The 20,185-nt window shown below is 45.7% G+C and overlaps 1 protein-coding gene across 1 annotated transcript in view; it reads right to left on the reverse strand.

Moving 5' to 3' along the window:
• adamtsl3 (ADAMTS-like 3) overlaps positions 1 to 20,185 on the reverse strand; it is a 59,768-nt gene that overhangs the window by 32,373 nt on the left and 7,210 nt on the right. The window contains exon 2 of the mRNA XM_019855983.1: positions 4,444 to 4,560. Coding sequence (XP_019711542.1) covers positions 4,444 to 4,560 — 117 coding nt within the window. The remainder of the gene's footprint in view (positions 1 to 4,443; positions 4,561 to 20,185) is intronic.

A 20,185-nucleotide genomic window follows, 5' to 3' on the forward strand; every position in this document is an offset into this window, starting at 1 on the left:
CGCGAGTGGAACATGACATCTTTCCGGGCTTGAAAAACACTTCATTCTCAACTCTCTCCCAGCCACTCGAGCCATTAAAGCCCACATTAAAAGAAAGCGATACGTTTTGGTTTGCATGTTGCCCAGTGGTTAACCTATACGCCGCTCCGCATGGGTGGCGGGGGGATCTTTCAGCGGCAGGTAATTACAGTCGGGATAACGCCGTTGCTTACACTGGAGATTACAAGCGGGCCGTCCGAGCCAAGTGCCCATAATGAGCGATTCATGCAGAAGCTCACGCCGTGCCGTTTCTGTGCCTCTTCACCTTTATTAAAGTGCCACACAGTGATAGATAATAAACATGCTAAAATAGGTGGGCCTGGAACTCATTTTTTTTAAACAGCGCTTGCGGCCAAAAGCAAGCGAGGCGTTTGGGGACTTCCCTTTGAAAGAAAACATGTTTTGCCATCCCAAGACAGCGAACGAGGAGAGGCTTAACAGTAACAATCAGCTCCTTTTGGAGTCCACTGGAGTGTGCGGTGCCAAGGCGCAGCCAAGGACATCCAAGAATCCTTGGATGAGACGTTTTCTTTTCCCCAGTTGTACAAGCATCTCTGTTTATGGAAATGCAGGCGGGGTATAAACATTGGTGCGACCTGATATGGAAACGATTACATACGCATCGCTTGACCCCGGGAAAGGTGCGCGGGTCTTGAGGTGGTGAAGAGGAGCAGATATCATGTGTGTGTGTGGGGGGGGGGGTACAGAGCAGCTCAGATGGACAAACCCATCCATCCATCCATCCATTTTCCGATCCGCTTACCCTCACAAGGGTCGCGGGGATTGCTGGAGCCTATCCCAGTTGTCTTCGGGCAGTAGGCGGGGGACACCCTGAACCGGTTGCCAGCCTATCGCAGGGCACACAGAGACGAACAACCATCTGCGCTCACACTCACACCGAGGGACAATTTGGAGCCTGCCATGCATGTTTTTGAAATGTGGGAGAAAACCGGAGTACCCGGAAAAAACCCACGCAGGCCCAGGGGGAACATGCAAACTCCACACAGGGAGGCCGGAGCTGGAATTGAACCCGGTACCTCTGCACTGTGGGTTCAACGCGCTAACCACTGGACCACCGGGCCACCCCTGAACAAACCCTTCAAACCCTTAATCAGGATTGGGTTCCCGACTTTTCGCCACGGCGTCGGTGCACCAAATCGGCGAACTCGACCTACAGGACGCAATGTGGCAGTGACGTGTGTGGATCTAAAAACACAGCAAAATATGCACAAAACAGTAGCTGGCCAACGACTGGCTGCACACAAACCCACACTTGTTATGTGGTGAGGCCTTGTACCTCAACAGCATAACTCCAGTACCCACAGTGAAATGGTGCAAGACCACATGAAGCCGGGGGTGGTCGCGTGGCTTGCCAGGGATTTACTGAGGGCCGATGTTGATGGAACAAACACACGGGGGGGGGGATGACAGAAGGCTTCAATGAGCCAACGCCACGTGGCTCGACACCACATTCATTGCTCGGGAGCTTCTGTCCAAACAGCATTTTGTAAATTTACACGGGGTTAGTCAAAGCAAACATGTCAGCGAGGCAAATATGGGCTCCTTCCCCGAACAACCATTCCGTGCTTTTCATGGCATCGTTTCTTACTCTGCAAAGAATCGCTGTCTTTTGTTGCAAACATTTCAACATTTCAACATTCAAGTTGGATTTATTCTCTCACAAAGTCAGCTCGGATGGGCTTCAGATCACCTGAGAGCCATCATTTCAACATTCAAGTTGGATTTATTCTTGCTCAAAATGTCAGCTCGGATGGGCTTCAGATCACCTGAGAGCCACCCGGAGGATACGCAGTATGGAAATTGGACGGACGGATGAATCAAAGTGTTGTTTCTCGACAGAAGCATGACTGTATGGATGTGCTGCTGCGTGTATACCAAGGCAAGGTTCAAATCCAAGGTGCACATTGAGAGAAAAAGCTTGAGCCAAACATCAGCAGCACTTGCCAAAAACTAACATGCATACTTGCCTAACAAAGATAAACGCAGTGCTTAATTGTGCACCTTGATGTGGAGCAGGGATGGGCTATATAAATGCTGGGGCGGGAGGGGTGGGGGGCACAATTTTTCATCAATCCTAATTGATAGAAAAATATAATACGCGTACTTGATCTATTTCAATTCTGATAATACATTTTTCTATGCATGAAGAAGACATCCAAACACCAAAATAAGCAAATGCTATCATTTCTTTTCATGTGCGAAGGGTTCTCTTGCATAAAAAAAAAAGAAAAAAAAGAAATAAAATTGAACGACGGCACAAAACCAAGAAACCAACATTTAGTGCAAGAACTCATTCAGCACATTTTTTGTCACAAAAACCAATTCACTAAAAATTTGATTTAGGTCCCGTTTGACCTACATATTATTCCAAATATGCCCCCCCAAAAATAATAGGCCGACTCACGTTGTAGTATAGGGCAGGATATAACAACTTAAAACTACAGTGGACACTTATACCTATGGCACCTACGAATTTGCATTCTCATTTTATATTTTGGATAAGCGGTTTAAATAATGGATGGATGGATAAATTTTTCCCCCATTTTTTTCAGGGTTTGTCTCCCCCGATTTCCACCCATTTTTTTTTCATAGAAAACATATATTGTATGTTTATTTGCATTTTTATGTTAAAAAAAACCACAATTTAATTATTATTATTTTTTTTAAACAAGGGGCCACTCAGACTGTGGTTGCAGGCTCCATGACCCTCGTTGCCCATCCCTGATGTAGAAGCTAAACACGGGATGTGAGGCTGGGCCACCGAGTGCACATCCTGCTTGCCCTTTGCCATACTTTCCCGACTTGCGCTGGATGATACAAAAATAACAACAACAACAACAACAACAATTTGGCACTTTTTCAACCTGCAGTATGAGGACGTATCCGTGTCTAAAACCGCTGACTCAAGGCTGTCATTATAACCACTTCACCGTCATAAACTATTGCACATCCTGACTGGTTTTGGTCGGGATCATCCCCCCCACATTTGACCCAAAGCTGCAGTCAAAGCATCTTGGCCATAAACTTGTGAGTTGTTTCCGCGTTAGCTGTTATTTTTGTCAAACCCTATGCACATTCATGCCGCAGCCTCCGTCCAGCTCGGTCAGCACTGGTGTGAAGCCAAGCCGTATTTGTCCAACAAATAGGCTTCCAAACAAGCTCACGCGAAACGAGAGCTCACCTTTCGCTTCAAAGTGGTCTATCTAAAGGATGAACGCATTTGCCGTCTAGACGGTAGCCGGCTGAGCAGAAATCCACACGCTTTATCCTGTCACCACCTCACTCCTCTTTTGTTCAATCACCAAGAGTTTTCCTCTCCCACGCCTCAAATCTCACAACCAGGCCTTTGAAAGCGTTCACCTACGCTGGCATTTATTTGACTGCTTTTGAACTTGAAGAACAGGAGCAAATCATCTGGGAAAATTTCCCCGAGTGGAAAAAAAAACGGGGAGTCGGCCAACATTTCAGTCATCAGAGCAACGATGGACTACGACTCTTTGTCTGTGGATGCCGATTCGCTCGAAGCTCATTCACGTCCGCTGAAGTATATCGGAAAGCGTCGGCGAGGAAAACCAGGAGAGAGCAAACCTGTCGGCCCCCCTTCCCGAGGGACGCGGTAAAGGGTGCAGGCTAGGTCAGCCTTTAATGCGTGCCAAGTGACCCTGGCGTACTCACAGAAGTCAAAGCGAATACTCATCGGAGGCCGCGATCCGCCTCCCGGAGCGCTCGCTAATTAAGCCGTGTTTATCTTGGCCGCGAATCAAGCTCAATATTGAACCAAGATCCAACAAGGAACATGGAGTCCGAGACCAAGTGAGTGCTGAAAGGAATCACAAATACGGCTCCAGGGAGTCTGCGGCCTCCCGGTCTTAAGACGTGTTAGCATGATACACAAGGGCTAACGAGTCTCTGCTGACATCACTCATTCGCTTTTCATGTAGTCGGCCTTCCAAGCCCGCAAAGTTTTTTTTTTCTGGGGCAGGCATCATTTCAAGGAATATCAACTCATTTATTTCACTCGGAAACAGAAAATGTCATATGCATGACAACGTCCACACAGAACAAATGATCCGGTAGCTGGCGGTGGCGCGTTTGTAGAAGGGATGTCGCGGCTTAATGGACAGCTCAGATCAGGTCGCCATCCCTCGCCAAGAGCGGGGTTTCGCCGTATCGGGTTTTTTGCGAGTGTGAATTTGCATCCGCTGCAATGCTTCACGTTCAAACCGACAGTCACATCATTAGCAAGCGGAATCCTCCCCCGTGCGTAAACACATTTGATTTATCGGCAGGTGCTGGCTTCCATGGGACACGGCCATTCCGTTCCGTTGGAATTATTAAGGAATGTATACAAATCGTCCTGACATGGAATTAAAAATCATTTACCGGATCCTCAGGTTTTTGGCTGGTGTCGTGGGGAGGCTCCTCGGAGAAGTGGTCTGGTCGAATTAGGGTGAACTCTCGAATGAACACTGCATCTCCATTGTCGGCCCACACGAAAACCTGGAAACAAGAGATTCCATCAGCGGTGTCCTCGGGCTAACTAGAACGTAACGAGTAAATGTAAATCCAAGCGCTGCAAAAACACTGGAATGATTCATTTCGCTAGGCAGGTGAACAACGTAGGAAAACATTTGTTTTTGCGTGCAATCATTTAAGTGCTTCTTGACAGGCGACATGTGGGAAGGATGTGATGTCATCGGACATCAGCGAGTCTCCCGTCTCGTGTGGCGGTGGACAGGCGGGAGGAATGTTGGACAGGGCCCATTAGCAACACAGCAGGACCCGCATTCTCGAGGATTCACAGATCAGGGGGGCCCGCAGCTGCTCTCCGAGGCTCGTAAACACCCAGCAATGACACGGGGCGACTACCTTTGCCAAGTTAAGAGAGAGTCGAGCGGACGACGCGGGAGGGGATTCTCGCGTCGACTGAAAAAATGCCAGGGCAGGTACGGCACGTGCTCGTCTTCGTCAAGGCATGCCGTACAGGAGCTTTCAGGGTTGATTTTAAGTGAATTTATTTTGGTGTTGCCGTACGTCCGGACAGAGGAAGGAAGATCAGTTTGTTTGGAGAATTTGTCATAAAGTAAGATTACTTGATGACACAGGACTAAACTCAACTAGAATGAAGCATTTTGCTCCCAAAATAAAAACAAAAACTAACAAACCTGCGCTAAAAAACGATTTAGTACTAACTGAATTACAAAAAAATAAAATAAATAAAACATTTAAAAATAAAGTCGAAATGAAAATATACTTATCGACTACAATGGAAAAACCCCAAACTATTCGTCCGAGAACACATTTTGTTTGACCTTAGTGGTTCCAAAGCGGTACAAAAATTGCGTCCGTGAGGCCCTCTGTGAGAAAAACTTCTTCTCTTAAGTCAGTTGGATCAAATTTGATTTAAAGGGTTGCGTTGCCGTACGTCCGTACAGAGGAAGGAAGATCAGTTCGTTTTGAGAATTTGTCATAAAGTAAGATTACTTGATGACACAGGACTAAACTCAACTAGAATGAAGCATTTTGCCCCCAAAATAAAAACAAATAAAAACTAACAAAGCTGCACTAAAAAAACTATTTAGTACGAACTGAATTACAAAAAAATAAAATAAAACATTTAAAAATAAAGTCGAAATGAAAATATACTTATCGACTACAATGGAAAAACCCCAAACTATTCGTCCGAGAACACATTTTTTTTGACCTTAGTGGTTCCAAAGCGGTACAAAAATTGCGTCCGTGAGGCCCTCTGTGAGAAAAACTTCTTCTCTTAAGTCAGTTGGATCAAATTTGATTTAAAGGGTTGGGGTCGATGTATTAATCTCTGAAAGCAGATTTTTTTTTCCCCCCCTAGCCACCAGCAAAATAACTCGACGTTGGAAGCATGCCAGTCAGATATGAAAACCACTAAAATTCACTTTATACATGTGAGAAAAGCTAATCGCATGGCTCAACTCCACGTTTCCCAAGCGGTCTCAAGACCCCCGCAAAACCTATCAATGCACATTTAATAGATTGAATATGGCGACGCAAATGGCCGACACGAGGACACTTCATCAAAATCCAACAAAACACGAGATTTAAGACACAATTGTCCAGCATTTGCACCGAAGCGCGTCGTCCCTGCCCACCGGCGCTGACGATTCAAACTTACTAACCGCTGGAACGCCTCAAGCCCGAGAAAGGGACTGCGGTTGTGTTTGGAAGGGCCGCCGTATGACATCATAGCTCCCGCAAAACATCACATTGAAGCCGTGCGCAAACTTGACAGAGGTTAAACCAACGGCCATCCCTCCGGCAGGTATCCGCACGAGCTCAAAATACGCGCGGGTGTGACGAAGGGCAAGTGACGAAAGTCAAGAAGACAACAACGGGGACGACGACTCATTAGCCTCCGAGGCCAGTTCGATTATTCCAAAGTCTCGTGCGGGGAAGCGGAGAGGAAGTGAGTTTCGGGGGTTAACGCCGCGTCATGCATGAATCAACGGCAGCCTTATGTTATGTCATTGACATCGTGCCAGCTTCCAAGGAGGGAAAGAACAAAAACAAAAGCGAGAAACTCCGATCATGCTAGCTAGCAAAGCGCAAAAACTTGGACTCGTGTTCCGGGCAGGCCTGCCTTTGATTAAATCCACGTCCAACGTTTAAATAAGGGCAGACCTTTTTGAAGACCCGCTTCTGTCTGAATGGAAGCGAAGAGGAAAAGATATTTTTGCTAATCCACGTTTCGAGGGATTTATGCAAGCATTCACTGAACACATCTTGGAAGAGGAAACATCGTGGCCTTCTTTTCTTCTCCCTCGGCGCTCATCTAGTCAGAGCAAATGAAAGGAGCCTTTTTTTTTCTGTCGTATCTGAGGAGTTTGGCCATATCCGGACCTTGTCCAAATGTGAGATTTTTCTGCTCATCGTGATGAAGGAGCGATTTGACTTGTTTGTGGGCTACTCTGTAATTTTGCGACAGATAAGAGGAATAAAGGCCATGACATAATTTTGGCTTGTCTTGCAAAAAAAAAACCCCCAAAAAAACAATTTTCCCTTTTCACACAGGATAGCGAAGAAACCAGAGTAGCACTTGCATCGCGTTTTCCGCTTCCTGATGGATTGTTTCATTATCTTCCAAAACCTTCAAAACCCTTCACCGAATGTCTTCTGCCAGATTCCTTTCAACTTCTCCGTCTCTTGAGTGCCGTCCGTCTGCCGAACACGGGTTCTTTACGAAAACCGGTCGACGCGTCCAACTTTGCGGGAACGGCTTGAGCTCGACTGCGTCGATCCATTCTTCAACCTGATCAAACACCTTTGAGAGGAACTCGAATGAAACTAATTGCTGCAGCGGCTGTATCCTTCAAACAGGTCCTGAAAAGGCATAATAGCGCAAACGTTTATTTGCAGGGGGGTAAACGGGAACTGGATCCTACGAAGGTTACAGCATCCATCATTTTTTTATGATGGTGGTCGGCGGCCATTTTTCTCCAACTCTCTGCTAGCGTTTGGGACCATAAACTATCGGCCCGTAAAACAAACAGGGAGCGAATACGATAATGTTTATAACGGCTGCGTCCTCCTCGCCTTGCTCTAAATCATGGCTCATCGCGTCGGACCGGACAAAAAGTGACTGCGACGCGAACATTTGATCAGAGTGTAACAAAAATGGCATCATTCCTTTGAGATTGAACCCACCTGCCGGCCACGTGTGTGGCCACAGTGGCCGAACGTCTACGAGGTGATGATGCGGTGCGACAAAACAAACACAAAGAGCTTTGAAATCCACCGTCGGGAGTCTTTTCGAAGCCATTACGGAGCGAGGAAAAATGTCACGCGACCAAAAGAGATTTACCACGTACATTAATCTCCCTACCAGACGCTGTGCGGTTGTCGCGTTAGGTAATAGCTGGTTTGACATTTAATGTGGAGTTTTCTTTATTTTTAATGAGGCCCTCAGAAGAGCTCTTTTGACAGCTCACAAAAACAGCAACAAAGTTTGTAACCGCCCAACCGGAAAGCAAAACCATGCGCAGCGACAGCGGACCCTTGGAAGAGTTCAGTTGGATCAGTGAGCTTTCATGTGTCAAAGAGGAAATTGACACCTTTGGCCCTTTGGTGCTTCAAGTGCATATCAGCGGCAGGAAGTCATGACAGGCCCACATTGGTTCCCACGGTGATGTCGGCGACGGCATCGTCGCTTGTCATTTCCTGAAAGAACGTCGACACAAAAGGCCCGGAGCAACACTTGGGGCTTCTTTTCTTTTCGCGGGGGTTCTCAAAGAGGTAAATTCACAGATCGCCGATTGCATTTCTTTACGGTCATGCGCATTGGCTTGGCTTTGGTTGAGAGCTTCAAAAAGAAGCAGCTGGAAAGCTTCAGTCGGACTTTTGCGATGACATCCGTGCAAAAACGCATCTTCCATCACACCCACTTAAATATGAAAAAAAAAGCCACTTGTTTTCCTGACTACTGACTCTCCCCATGATTGATGGCCTTGGCCCCGCATGTAACACAGGCGGGAGATTATGTAAGGATGTGAAACTCAAGCAAGAGCGGGTGGACAATCCTGAGTTTGTTTCCCCCCCCTCCGAAATCATCCATCTTTTCGCTCCTCTGCCGGGATCTCCTCTGTCCTTGCGTCCAAAAAGCAAGATTGACTAATCCATCATTTAGCTTCGGGCCAAGCGGCGCTTCAAAATGTTATTCATTTGAATAGAGGAGGGCAGAGATAAAGCAGCCTGTGGAGATTCGAGCCACGAAGATCCAATTACCGCTAAATCAAAATCAGATTGAGCCAGTTCGCTCCGATGATGCAACAACTTGCAATTCCTTTGTTATGGCGTATTGAGCAATCAATGCTGCAAATCGTTTCGATTCGAATAAAAGATTGAGTTGCGCTTGGTGTATTTATAAATGGGTAACTCGATGTTTTGAACGAGTCAAGATTGGAGCGACGTTTCATAGGCTGGCAAGGATCATTTTCAGGATTGGTGACTTCGGCTGCGACGCTCGACTTTTGTTCAACTTTGCATTGGTACTCGAATGTGACGGTGGTTACCTCTGAACCTCAGGCGCTATTCCGTAATGGTCAGCGGGACGAATCACGTGGATATGGCTTTTTTGCTGTTGGTACTAAGATTTAGTCATACCGAATCCATTTTCTGATCCGCTCATCCTCACAAGGGTCGCGGGGGGTGCTGGAGACGATCCCAGCCGTCTTCGGGCGGTAGGCGGGGGACACCCTGAACCAGTTGCCAATCAATCGCAGGGCACACAAGAGACGAACAACCATCCGCGCTCGCACTCACACCTTGAGACAATTTCGAGTGTTCAATCAGCCTGTCATGCATGTTTTAGGAATGTGGGAGGAATACCCGGAGAAAACCCACGCAGACCTGAGGAGAACATGAAAACTCCACACAGGAAAGCCAGAGCCGGAATCGAACCCACAACCTCTGCACTGTGACTTGTGAACCAGTCGACAACCGGGCTGGCCCTCTAGAAAACATATCTTCTCATCTTTAATGTCATTTTAAAAATCCCGGATAAGTGATTTCGTGTCGTAGACTACGAGCTGTTGATAAAATCGAGTCTGAAAGAAAGTGTTTGTATGCCTTTCAGACCAGTCCATCTCATTATCGTTCGATGCATTCACACGATCAAAGGCTGGCAAGCGAGCAAGACTCACTTGCGTTGCAGTTCTCCCTTGAAAAGGTGCAATTGATTTCTTTCGTCTGGTTGCGGCTGCACTGAATCACCATAATCGCTGGCTCGAAGCAGTCATGAAGCAAGGTGTGGTTTGAAGCCATTTCGCGCAAGACCACACAGCAGCGACAAAGATGGATGGATGGGCTCGCGGCGCAAGAAAGCCACAAAAAAACAGCAGCGGCTTTTGAGTTCAGAGTTTTATTTATCACCACACACTGCGCAGACGCAAACCCCAGAAACATCTGCCGCTCCTCATCACATCGCCTCGTCGAGGGATTCAGACGGACAGCCGGGTGGCACAATGTTCCGCGCGTCCAAGGACAACGGGTTCCCTGTTGGGCTGCTGGCTCTAAAAGTGACCGGCACAGGATCGTGGATGACAACATGTGAGGTCCACCCCTTGAAGGTGTTACACTTTGAATACAAAGTGCAAAGATGACGTTTCAATTGAGTCGCGATCAACACTTCGGGGAACATCAAGAAAGAAGTAGGAGTCGTTCCGTAAGTTCAGACTGACCTGAGAGATAACACGAATAAAATTCCCCTTGAAAAAAAAAAAATGTTGCCTTGAATGAGGCTTTCTCCAGGAAGCCGGTCATTTTTCAATTATCTTATCGCTGTAACAGTAACAGCATGTGAGAAAAAAAAAAACCACACACACACAATTCAGTACTTTTCCCCCCGACGAGAGAACACACTCAATTCTGGTCAATGTATTTCATTCTATTTATTTTGGTCGCAACAATGCGCCATCACAATGCAGACCTCTGTCGAATCAACTGCAGCAGTCCCCCCCCTCCAAACAAGGAGCCCTTTTACTTTTAAAAAGCAAGCTGCCCACGCCAGACCTCCCAGAAGACCGATGCTGGAGTAGCTGTTTTCTTTGAAATACACAAAGAACAAAACTGGCAAGCCCTTTAGCCCAAATCGCGACCACATTCAATGAAGGAAATGAAACCTGGGTGCTGTAAAGCAAGAACCATTAAGTATAAAATGCGATCGCTGAAGATTCCCACGCAAGTGCGTTGGAGCCAAGAAGTTTGTTCTGTTGAGTTGTGCTGAACTGTTTTTTTTTTTTTTTATTGGCCAGCAGCAACAGTCGCCACGCTCAACTCCAGAGCGCTGTCTGCGGTCACTGGCTAACCATAATTGTGGCGCAAACTTGCCAACCCAGTGTACGACATTTCTTAATTGGTGGAATTCGTCATCCATAACCTTGTTGCTGTAGCGGGAAGGCATTTGTGCGCTTCTTTGTTAAAAGCCAATAACCCAGCTTTCATAACGTGCTCAAAAGCTTTTAGCGGTCAGCTAGGCCTCAGCCTTTAACTAAACCTTAACACCTGTATCCAGCTGCTGTTCTTCTCATGATAAAAGGCAACGGTCAAACACATTATAACAGGGTCTCAAAACGGAGATCACAGACCGTTGGGTTTTTTTTTCTCACCGGTCTAATGGTGCCACGGCGTCAATTGGTCCGACCGTTGTCTCGTCAGTGTGGCTCCCACAGCATACAATTAGCTTAGACACCTTCATTGAAAGGTAACCGACAAACATGGGAGAACTGACCGTCTTTCAAGAAGACATTAACCCTTTCAGGGACAGCGGTTACTACAGTGGACAGCTTATCATATTTTTGGGTTAGAACGGGGGTCGGCAACCCTCGGCTCAAGAGCCGCATGTGGCTCTTTAGTGCCCCCTAGTGGCTCCCTGGAGCTTTTTCAAAAATGTTTGAAAATGAAAAAAGATGGGGGAGGGAAATATATTTGAACATGACACAAACATTATTAACATTTTCCAATGCTGTAAAAATGTGTACAATAAAAGTAAATTTCAACATTTTGTCAACGAGGATTTGCGTCATTGCCTGTGACACACGTTTCTATTAGCAGGGCGGGATGTCAGTCAGGGGGCTGTTGTTAAAAACAAAAAAAAAAAAAAAAAACAGCCTGTCATGCCCAATTCACTGAGGGTACTAGCAAGGAATGGGAATCTGGGCGGCCGAGAGAAGAATTTATAACGGTACACATGAGCTACGATAGTTAGCACGCTGCGAAAGTGCGTCCCGTGCCTCGTTCATCTTGGCGGCCGTTATGGCTGTTGCTCATTACGGCGTCAGTGTGTTAGTGTGTGCGTATGCGCGCGTGTGCGGTCACGGGTCGATCGTGGGAGGTTGGTTGATCGAAAAGTTCCGTCAAAAAAGTTTGGGCACCCCTGCTCTACAGGATGAACTGCAGGGGAAAAAACAAAAAAAACTTTTAATCATGAATGTTTGTTGTGTATTTGTAGCCAATTTTGTCATGTTGATAGAAGGCTAATATAGCTACATACAACATCTGTTGCTTTCATTATAAGGCTTTTATTTTTTTGCGGCTCCAGACATATTTGTTTTTTGATCGTATATGGCTCTTTCAACATTTTGGGTTGCCGACCCCTGGGTTACAGAGTGCATGAAAGGGTTAAAGAAGGTTAGGCTAAAATTCAGTCCGAAAACGTATGTTTGGAACGACGGTGTCGTCGACAGTACGTTGACAAATCATTCAAACTTCCCTGTCATTCTTGTGCGATGGCTGGCAAGAAGGAACTTTTGCATGAATTATACCACTGACATCTGGAGCACAGCCAGCCTTGAAAGTGAGGGCTTCCAGAGAGTGATGTAGCAGCTTCAAAATATCCCCCCCCTTAAAGTTCATTTAAAAAAGTCAACAGGCAAGGTGATTGAAGGTAACACAGCTGCCTGGACGCTGATGTTCACGTGGGCTGGATTCCCCAGTAGCCAGTTGTTCATGTTGACGGGTGACCATGTGAGTCTTTGCATGGGCTCCCTGTCGACATTGGTATTTCTCTTTTCAAACAAAGTGGATAAAAAGTGTCAAAGCTGGAGTTGAGCAAAAGCTGACATGTTTGGGGGAAGCTGGAACAACCACAAGAAAGACGGCGGAGAGAACATCCATCCATTGAAGCATTTTCAAATCCACTTATCCTCACGAGGGTCGCGGGCGTGTTGGAGCTATATCCAAGCTGTCTTTGGTACCCGGAGAAAACCCACTCCGCACTGTGAGGCCGACGTGCTAACCAGTCAACCACCGTGCCGGCTAGAAGAGAACAGTGGAGCGTATTTGTCAGGCTTGTTTAGCCTGGCAGAGCCGCTCATGATCTGAACATGGCAGCTGAATAGGTGCTACTGAAATATTATAAAATGTATATGTGTAAACGGTATATATGAAAGAAGGGGCAGGGGAGTCTCAAGGCTAGCTAAATAATTGGATTTGGCTCAGCTTAAACATGAGAGTGTGTTCAGCAATAAGGCTGTGTTTGTACAGCTGGAGCGCATGCCCAGGGTCATCTCAGCGGGGAGCAGGGTTTGGCAACGTTGGGCATAGCTACAGAACAAGCGTGCTGAAGAATCCCTGGCTTCTGTCCTAACCCAGTCCTTCCCATTTCAAAAAAAGTGAGAAAAACCTGCAGGTTAAACTCCGTAAATGGGGCACCAATGGTGAGTCTTGAGCACTTCGGCTATACAGAAAAACAGAGCTGAATTTTGAAACCAAGGTGCAACGAGACGATGGCACGCTCGGCAACTTAGAGCAGCGGTCCCCAACTTAATGTCAGACAATATTTTCAGGGACCAGCCTTTAAGGTGTGACGGATAAATACCAAAAAAAAAAATATATATATATGATATGACCTGCATGAAAACTGTGGTATATTCAAAACATAATAATAAACACGAATCATGACACGAGGAACGTCCGATCTGGCCGCAACACTCCGGTCGCTATGGTAACGTTTAAACGTGCCTTCAAAGTAAGATACGCCCCAAATACGCCGCTACCCAGAAAAGATGCAAAGACCCCAAGGGTATACGTCAAGTCAAGAGATGGAGAGATGGTGCGCAGCATGGTGCCACCAATACTGTTCTCCCTCACAGATCCAGAAAGTCTGAAAGTAAAAGTGGCACAAAAGGTTCATTGGACAACAGATCCCATTGGAAAGGGAGATTTCACAGACCTGTCTCTCAAGTTCTCAAAAAGAATGAGAAGGACCCCCTGGACCGCCCCTGTCCCGTGAATGTGATGCCTTCAGCAGGTGGACATGTGCCAAGCACACTACTGATGGGTGAGGTGGCCAAGGAAGAAGCAAATCAAAAAAAAAAAAAAAAAAAAGACAGGCGCTTGAGGGACATTTGTGAAAGATATGACGACACTTTATACACACCGGCTTCTTGGGAATTCTTCGAGGACTTTGTTGAGAAATCGGACAGAAAAGGATCGAGGCCAAAAACAGGCACAAGTCCCAAGGAAGGACACAAAAAGTTCTGACAAAGTAACCCGATGAGGTCCCACTGATCCTACACCCTACCACGGTCTGGATTTATTTTTATGAGGTGTGATTGAAGAGTATGTTTTGGAGAGTGTAATTCTTCCCTGCTTTTCATTTCATCACGCTCATGGTTTACGAGAGCGCTTTTAGTCGAAGGGGTGGAGAACCCATCCCACCGAAAAAAAAACCCCTGTTTCTGTCCAGTGACATGGACAATCCAAAAAGACAGAAGCACAGAAGGCCTTTCAAATGGGAAGAATTATGACAACAGCTGGGTGTGCCTGAAAGTGATGAGACACAAGTGCTGGATCTGCCCTGATTCTCTTGCGTCATCCAGATAGCTCGGGCATGCGGGGTTCACTAAGGGTCCACGAGCAAAACACACCGTGGCACTGCAACAAACAATCTGGCATGGGATGTTACCATGCAAACAAAAAAAAAAAACATCCCTATCCTTTTCACTCTCTAAGAGGAAATAATTGTACCCTCGGTGACCCTACCTCGACTCTACAGGGCCAGCAAAAGAAGCAGCAGTCATCCATTTGGAGAGTCCGACCAGCGAGGCGCAGGCAACCAGAAATCGATTGGTTCCAGGAAAAGGGAGCGGCTGAGTATGATGACACCAAACCAGGATTTATGACAAAAATACATCTGCGCGCTGCTTGTGTCATACGCTTGAATGCGTCCATAAAACTAGACAATTAATGGAAAACACAGATACGGAAGACAAGCTCGACGCGAAGGTGAAGGGCAGAATATCGCACGGGTGCATCAATCTATGGCGATCTTGCAAACAGAAAAAAACCCTGCCGTTTTGTTTTAATAAATCCTGCCCGCACTTTCCCCTGCAGAAAAAAAAAAAGTCTCCACAAATTAGCCACAGCAATTACAAGCAAGCAAATGTTGCAATATTGAGGGCGCGCGAGTAAGCATTTTGGTCGCTGGCGTCAGAGGGGGGGAAAAGCAATAAATACCTCAACGGTTGTGCAAAAAGGCTCGTTGGCCAAATATGTTGATGTCTCGCCAGCTGCCAGGCTTTTGCTGCTAATTAACATGTTTTGCACTGACTTTTGCAGAAAACTTGCAATTACACGAGGCCGGTGTGCATTATAAAAAAGTTTAATATTAGCCGCGAGCTCAATGAAAAGACCGTTCTTGGCTTGTTTACATGCACGTGCCAAATGCTAAATGTCGCCGACGTTAATATGGTGGAAATCGAGAACACTTCAGAGTGACCTTAGAGTCGATGGTATCACGATACGGCAGATATCATATCACAATACAAGTGTAGTCGATAGTGTCACGATACAGCAGATATCATATCACGATACGAGTCTAGTTGATAGTATCACGATACAGCAGATATATCACGATACGAGTCTAGTTGATAGTATCACGATACAGCAGATATATCACGATACGAGTCTAGTTGATAGTATCACGATACAGCAGATATCATATCACGATACGAGTCTAGTTGATAGTATCACGATACAGCAGATATCATATCACGATACAAGTGATACCACAGCAGTGGATTTTTTTTTTTTTTTTTGACCGTAGGAGCTTAAAAACTCATGATAATGTTCGCCGGTACAGTCAGGTGTGTAAATATTGGGACTTGGACACAATTGTGATTGTTTTGCCTCTAAACACCGCCACAATGGGTCGGAAATGAAATGAAAGATGTGCTTTCAGTGCAGACTTGCAGCTTTAATGCGAGGGCAAAAGTAATGGACGAATGGGCTGCTTGGCTGTTCCGTGCGAATGTTGGCTGCCAATTTGGATTTATTGATTATGTGACTGCTGGCAAAAGTAGCAACAGGATGAATTCACGGTTTTGGAACAATATCGTCTCATCTTCAGTGACTTGCTTCGGAACTCACAGGACAAACAGCGCTTTAAAATGCAGCTGGACAATGAAATTTGATTTATGATTGTTCATTTGGCCCATTACTTTTGGTCGTGTCCAAATATTGACATCTGACTGTAGCTTATCTCCCCTGTATTGTAGCTGATGTCAACAGGCCAGTGTACTTTGACAGATCTTAATGTCATCTCCACTATTCCTTTGGACAAAGGGACCTTGACGGACAAGCCTCTCGACTTTTCCAAAGTGACGAGGCTTCGCTCGGTCGCTTTCTCGCTTGCTGGCCACCTGCCCATCATGTAACGATTTAACCGGGACAGTTATGGTGAGAAAGCCATTTGCGTCCGCTTTCAGAAAGCACATTCCAGCTTTGCCCTCCTGCCAATCAACCGCTTGCAGTCATTTGACTTCTCTTCAAAAAAACCAAAAACAAAAAACAAACAAACAAAAAAAAAACACACTCAAGATGACACGCAGATGGCAGCTCTCTCCCCGCAAACATTTTTTGTGAGTGGGAACATTCCTGCTTTGTCAGTCAGAATTAAATCACACATTCCTTTCCTCTCTGCATTGGCAAAACAATTGCTCAACAATTGTTTGCCTGGCACGTTTCTCGCGCTGTGTTATGACACACTGACGCCACATTTAGTTAAAATGCGAAGAAAATTTGAAGAGTTTTGACATGAATTGATCAACAAAAAGAGCTTTTATTTATTTATTTTTTTGGGGGGGTGGGGGCGTATCACTCAAATGCACAAATCAGATGTACTTTTCGTCTTTCTCTTGCAGAGCAGGAGGCTGCTGAATAGACGGAGGCAGACGACAGATTCCAACAAGTCAGGCCTACGTGTTTTGTTCTGTCCCCCACTGAGTTCACAACGAGCGCGAGCTTTTGGGCGAAATCATCAGGCGAAGGTATGCCGGGACGAAATTCCACAGTGGCACTTCAAATTTACCGCCATGCACAGAAAAAGGCTGTCAAGCGAGTCAAGGCCTTTGAACAACAGTTGCCAGTTGCTGCGTTTTCTATTTATTTGTTTTGTTTGGATGTTGGACAGGTCAAACATCCATCACCGCTCATCAGTGAAACAACGTGCTGCAGGCTGATACAAAACATCAAATAAAAGAAAAAAATGTAAAAATAAAAATAAAAGTCCCGTTCACACTTAGTTCTTCACGTTATGCTCCCAGCTGCCACCTGATATGAGCATAAATATCTTTGTTGAGAAATCGGACAGAAAAGGATCGAGGCCAAAAACAGGCACAAGTCCCAAGGAAGGACACAAAAAGTTCTGACAAAGTAACCCGATGAGGTCCCACTGATCCTACACCCTACCACGGTCTGGATTTATTTTTATGAGGTGTGATTGAAGAGTATGTTTTGGAGAGTGTAATTCTTCCCTGCTTTTCATTTCATCACGCTCATGGTTTACGAGAGCGCTTTTAGTCGAAGGGGTGGAGAACCCATCCCACCGAAAAAAAAACCCCTGTTTCTGTCCAGTGACATGGACAATCCAAAAAGACAGAAGCACAGAAGGCCTTTCAAATGGGAAGAATTATGACAACAGCTGGGTGTGCCTGAAAGTGATGAGACACAAGTGCTGGATCTGCCCTGATTCTCTTGCGTCATCCAGATAGCTCGGGCATGCGGGGTTCACTAAGGGTCCACGAGCAAAACACACCGTGGCACTGCAACAAACAATCTGGCATGGGATGTTACCATGCAAACAAAAAAAAAAAAACATCCCTATCCTTTTCACTCTCTAAGAGGAAATAATTGTACCCTCGGTGACCCTACCTCGACTCTACAGGGCCAGCAAAAGAAGCAGCAGTCATCCATTTGGAGAGTCCGACCAGCGAGGCGCAGGCAACCAGAAATCGATTGGTTCCAGGAAAAGGGAGCGGCTGAGTATGATGACACCAAACCAGGATTTATGACAAAAATACATCTGCGCGCTGCTTGTGTCATACGCTTGAATGCGTCCATAAAACTAGACAATTAATGGAAAACACAGATACGGAAGACAAGCTCGACGCGAAGGTGAGGGGCAGAATATCGCACGGGTGCATCAATCTATGGCGATCTTGCAAACAGAAAAAAACCCTGCCGTTTTGTTTTAATAAATCCTGCCCGCACTTTCCCCTGCAGAAAAAAAAAAAAAGTCTCCACAAATTAGCCACAGCAATTACAAGCAAGCAAATGTTGCAATATTGAGGGCGCGCGAGTAAGCATTTTGGTCGCTGGCGTCAGAGGGGGGGAAAAGCAATAAATACCTCAACGGTTGTGCAAAAAGGCTCGTTGGCCAAATATGTTGATGTCTCGCCAGCTGCCAGGCTTTTGCTGCTAATTAACATGTTTTGCACTGACTTTTGCAGAAAACTTGCAATTACACGAGGCCGGTGTGCATTATAAAAAAGTTTAATATTAGCCGCGAGCTCAATGAAAAGACCGTTCTTGGCTTGTTTACATGCACGTGCCAAATACTAAATGTCGCCGACGTCAATATGGTGGAAATCAAGAACGCTTCATAGCGACCTTAGAGTCGATGATATCACGATACGGCAGATATCATATCACAATACAAGTGTAGTCGATAGTGTCACGATACAGCAGATATCATATCACGATATGAGTCTAGTTGATAGTATCACGATACAGCAGATATATCACGATACGAGTCTAGTTGATAGTATCACGATACAGCAGATATCATATCACGATACAAGTGATACCACAGCAGTGGATTTTTTTTTTTTTTTTGACCGTAGGAGCTTAAAAACTCATGATAATGTTCGCCGGTACAGTCAGGTGTGTAAATATTGGGACTTGGACACAATTGTGATTGTTTTGCCTCTAAACACCGCCACAATGGGTCGGAAATGAAATGAAAGATGTGCTTTCAGTGCAGACTTGCAGCTTTAATGCGAGGGCAAAAGTAATGGACGAATGGGCTGCTTGGCTGTTCCGTGCGAATGTTGGCTGCCAATTTGGATTTATTGATTATGTGACTGCTGGCAAAAGTAGCAACAGGATGAATTCACGGTTTTGGAACAATATCGTCTCATCTTCAGTGACTTGCTTCGGAACTCACAGGACAAACAGCGCTTTAAAATGCAGCTGGACAATGAAATTTGATTTATGATTGTTCATTTGGCCCATTACTTTTGGTCGTGTCCAAATATTGACATCTGACTGTAGCTTATCTCCCCTGTATTGTAGCTGATGTCAACAGGCCAGTGTACTTTGACAGATCTTAATGTCATCTCCACTATTCCTTTGGACAAAGGGACCTTGACGGACAAGCCTCTCGACTTTTCCAAAGTGACGAGGCTTCGCTCGGTCGCTTTCTCGCTTGCTGGCCACCTGCCCATCATGTAACGATTTAACCGGGACAGTTATGGTGAGAAAGCCATTTGCGTCCGCTTTCAGAAAGCACATTCCAGCTTTGCCCTCCTGCCAATCAACCGCTTGCAGTCATTTGACTTCTCTTCAAAAAAACCAAAAACAAAAAACAAACAAACAAAAAAAAAAACACACTCAAGATGACACGCAGATGGCAGCTCTCTCCCCGCAAACATTTTTTGTGAGTGGGAACATTCCTGCTTTGTCAGTCAGAATTAAATCACACATTCCTTTCCTCTCTGCATTGGCAAAACAATTGCTCAACAATTGTTTGCCTGGCACGTTTCTCGCGCTGTGTTATGACACACTGACGCCACATTTAGTTAAAATGCGAAGAAAATTTGAAGAGTTTTGACATGAATTGATCAACAAAAAGAGCTTTTATTTATTTATTTTTTTGGGGGGGTGGGGGCGTATCACTCAAATGCACAAATCAGATGTACTTTTCGTCTTTCTCTTGCAGAGCAGGAGGCTGCTGAATAGACGGAGGCAGACGACAGATTCCAACAAGTCAGGCCTACGTGTTTTGTTCTGTCCCCCACTGAGTTCACAACGAGCGCGAGCTTTTGGGCGAAATCATCAGGCGAAGGTATGCCGGGACGAAATTCCACAGTGGCACTTCAAATTTACCGCCATGCACAGAAAAAGGCTGTCAAGCGAGTCAAGGCCTTGGAACAACAGTTGCCAGTGGCTGCGTTTTCTATTTTTTTGTTTTGTTTGGATGTTGGACAGGTCAAACATCCATCACCGCTCATCAGTGAAACAACGTGCTGCAGGCTGATACAAAACATCAAATAAAAGAAAAAAATGTAAAAATAAAAATAAAAGTCCCGTT

This window comes from Hippocampus comes, unplaced genomic scaffold (genome assembly GCF_001891065.2).
Source record: "Hippocampus comes isolate QL1 unplaced genomic scaffold, H_comes_QL1_v1.1 scaffold246, whole genome shotgun sequence".
Classification (NCBI taxonomy): Eukaryota; Metazoa; Chordata; class Actinopteri; order Syngnathiformes; family Syngnathidae; genus Hippocampus; species Hippocampus comes.